This window comes from Artemia sp. Qi Xiang Cuo, chromosome 15 (genome assembly GCF_049724085.1).
Source record: "Artemia sp. Qi Xiang Cuo chromosome 15, ASM4972408v1, whole genome shotgun sequence".
In the NCBI taxonomy this organism is placed as follows: domain Eukaryota; kingdom Metazoa; phylum Arthropoda; class Branchiopoda; order Anostraca; family Artemiidae; genus Artemia; species Artemia sp. Qi Xiang Cuo.
The window spans coordinates 58,608,717-58,611,535 of record NC_142808.1 but is presented as its reverse complement, the minus strand read 5'-3'; the positions used below and the strand labels follow the sequence as shown (position 1 = coordinate 58,611,535).

At 33.0% G+C, this 2,819-nt stretch overlaps 1 protein-coding gene across 1 annotated transcript; it reads right to left on the bottom strand.

The window, feature by feature from the left end:
- Window positions 1-312: 312 nt before the first annotated feature.
- LOC148943917 (uncharacterized) lies at window positions 313-1,341 on the bottom strand (the record flags this gene model as incomplete). The annotated part of the gene is made up of 1 exon (XM_089101285.1): window positions 313-1,341. A coding segment is annotated over one exon (720 nt), but the record flags the coding sequence as incomplete, so codon positions are not given.
- Between the last annotated feature and the right edge of the window lie 1,478 nt (window positions 1,342-2,819).

Here is a 2,819-nt window from a genome sequence, read left to right as displayed (position 1 = left end):
TCAAAATGACTTGAAAATCTCTTAGTAAGCAGATATCCCCCCTTATCCCTTGAGTAGGAATCCTTGTGACAATCATAGTTTTAAGGATTTACGTCTCTGAGGAAAGACCAGAAACTACATAGAACTTAGTTCCCAATGTTTCAATCCCAATGATAAGCAAAGAAACTTTCAAAAAAAGTTAGAAAACATTATAGAAGAATAAAATAAATTTTACTGGGGTGTTTACTCAAACATGGATACACATAGTGACTGATCTGGGGAAGGGGGGAGGGGGAGAAAGTCATAGCCAAAGGGAACAAACAAATCAAAAAGCAAAAAAAAATCCCTGAAAAAATGCACAAAAAGTTCCACAAATCAATTAATGAACTGAAAAAAATATATAAATGAGTAGCAAAAAACAACAGAACGGTTTACAACAGGGTATAGCAAGACCAAAGAAGTTGTTATTGTAAAGTAGGCTTTTTAACTAGCAGGCTTTTTCTGACAATGTGTTGCTTTATGATTATTAAGATTTGATTTAGAAGAATATTCTCTTTTGCATATGTCACAGTTAAACGTTTTCTCCCCAATGTGCACTATTTGGTGTTTAATCAAATGGATTGACTGAGAAAAAGTTTTCTCCTATATGTCAAATTTAAGCTGTTTTTCATCAGTATGTACTCTTTGGTGGTTGATCAAACTGCTTGACTGAGAAAAAGTTTTCTCACATATATCAAACTTAAACGGTTTTTCATCAGTATGTACTCTTTGGTGCCTAATCAAACTGCTTGACTGAGAAAAAGTTTTCTCACATATATCACACTTAAACGGTTCCTCACCAGTAAGTACTCTCTGGTGTTCAATCAAATTGCTTGAATCAGAAAAAGCTTTTTCACAGACATTACACTTAAACGGTTTCTCCCCACTGTGCACTTTTTGGTGTTTAAACAAATTGCTTGACTGTGAAAATGTTTTCTCACAGACATCACACTTAAACGGTTTCTCCCCAGTGTGCACTTTTTGGTGTTTAATCAAATTGCTTGACTGAGAAAATGTTTTCTCACAGACATCACACTTAAATGGTTTCTCACCAGTATGTACTCTTCGGTGTTCAATCAAATTGCTTAAATCAGAAAAAGCTTTCTCACAGACATCATACTTAAACGGTTTAACACCAGTGTGTACTCTTTGGTGCTGAATCAAACTGCTTGACTGAGAAAAAGTTTTCTCACAGACATCATATTTAAAGGGTTTTTCACCCGTGTGCACTCTTTTGTGCTTAATCACTGATTGACTGAGAAAAACTTTTCTCACATATATCACATTTAAATGGCTTTTCACCCGTGTGTATTCTTTGGTGGATAATCAAATTGCTTGACCAAGAAAAAGTTTTCTCACAGACCTTACATTTAAATAGTTTCTCCCCAGTGTGTACTGTTCGATGCTTTTTCAAATCACCCACATGAGAAAAGCTCTTGTCACATACACCACATATATATTGCTTTATCCCTGTATTTGTTTCTTTACATCTTTTCAATATTCTGGATTTATTACTACACAAGGAACTATTCAAATAATTCTTATGATTGTCCAAGTTTTTTGCTTCAGAATCCAATTCAAATGAATCAATAGCTTTCTCTGTCAGGTTCTTTATCTTCACTATTGATTTTGGGCCTAAGAGTTTTGGCTGATCCACACCATCAGAACTGCACACAGTAGAATGAAATATCTCTATAGTAAAAAATTATATTATTAAAATTAAATAAGGTGAAAACGATTCAATAATTATGTATCATAGCAATTACAAATGAAAGACGAACATTCTATAACTGTTACCTTTTTGGGATCTACACTGCCTACCACTTTCGAATGAAACAAATATGAATCAACGAAACTTGAAAATACTTTCACTTCATAGAAGAATTAGAATTTAATAATAATATAATTTTTTTTATCAGCTTTAAAACTTGGAAAGTCATACGGGATTAAAAAAAATAAATAGGTTTTAACGAATAATTTCCTTTTCTATCCCTCTCCCCTAGTGGAACTTACATTAAACTTGTATTATAATTTTGTATTATAATTTAAACTAATTTAACCGCAACGGTCTATAAATTACGAAAGCCATTGTGCCAATAAAATTCACACTTGCACAATATCTCGCATCCAGGGTTCACACAGCCGCGACTTCACGCGCGAATCAGCGAAGTTTATCTTTTTTGAAGATTATTGTATTAGCTTTCGTGACTATTTTCAACAATATTGAAAAAAGATAAAATTAACTAATTAAAATTTAATTCAAAATAATTAAAATTGATTTATTTAACTTTAAGAGCTAATAGCAGATTCAAGCTACAGAAGAACTTCTATAAAAGTCGTTAAATAGCCGTTAAATAGTATTCGGCTGTTAATTAATAGACGGGGAGGAAGACAATAAAAGGGACACTAAAGGCTGATTTGACCCTGTCGGGTTACTTACAAGACTGGGGACATTGCAGTCAACACTATTCTCACATGAAAAGTGGCACAATTAAAGAAAACTATATCCTAGTGAACGACAAAGCACTCGCATCAGATTCTGATTAGTGGATAATAGCTATGCGCTGTGTCTTTTAGTGGGCCAAAACCTCTTTTTCGGGCTAAAAACCTCTTCCCACTTAATTATCTACTATGGGTTGTATTCACAGCTAACATTATTCATTACGTAATTATAAAACAAAGACTTATCCTTATACGGTATACCAGACAGACACTGTTTTAATTACAATTAATTAAAAAAACTTTCCGAAAAATAAGTTTTTCAAAGAAAAGTAAAGGCCATTTAAAATTGAGCTCAGCAG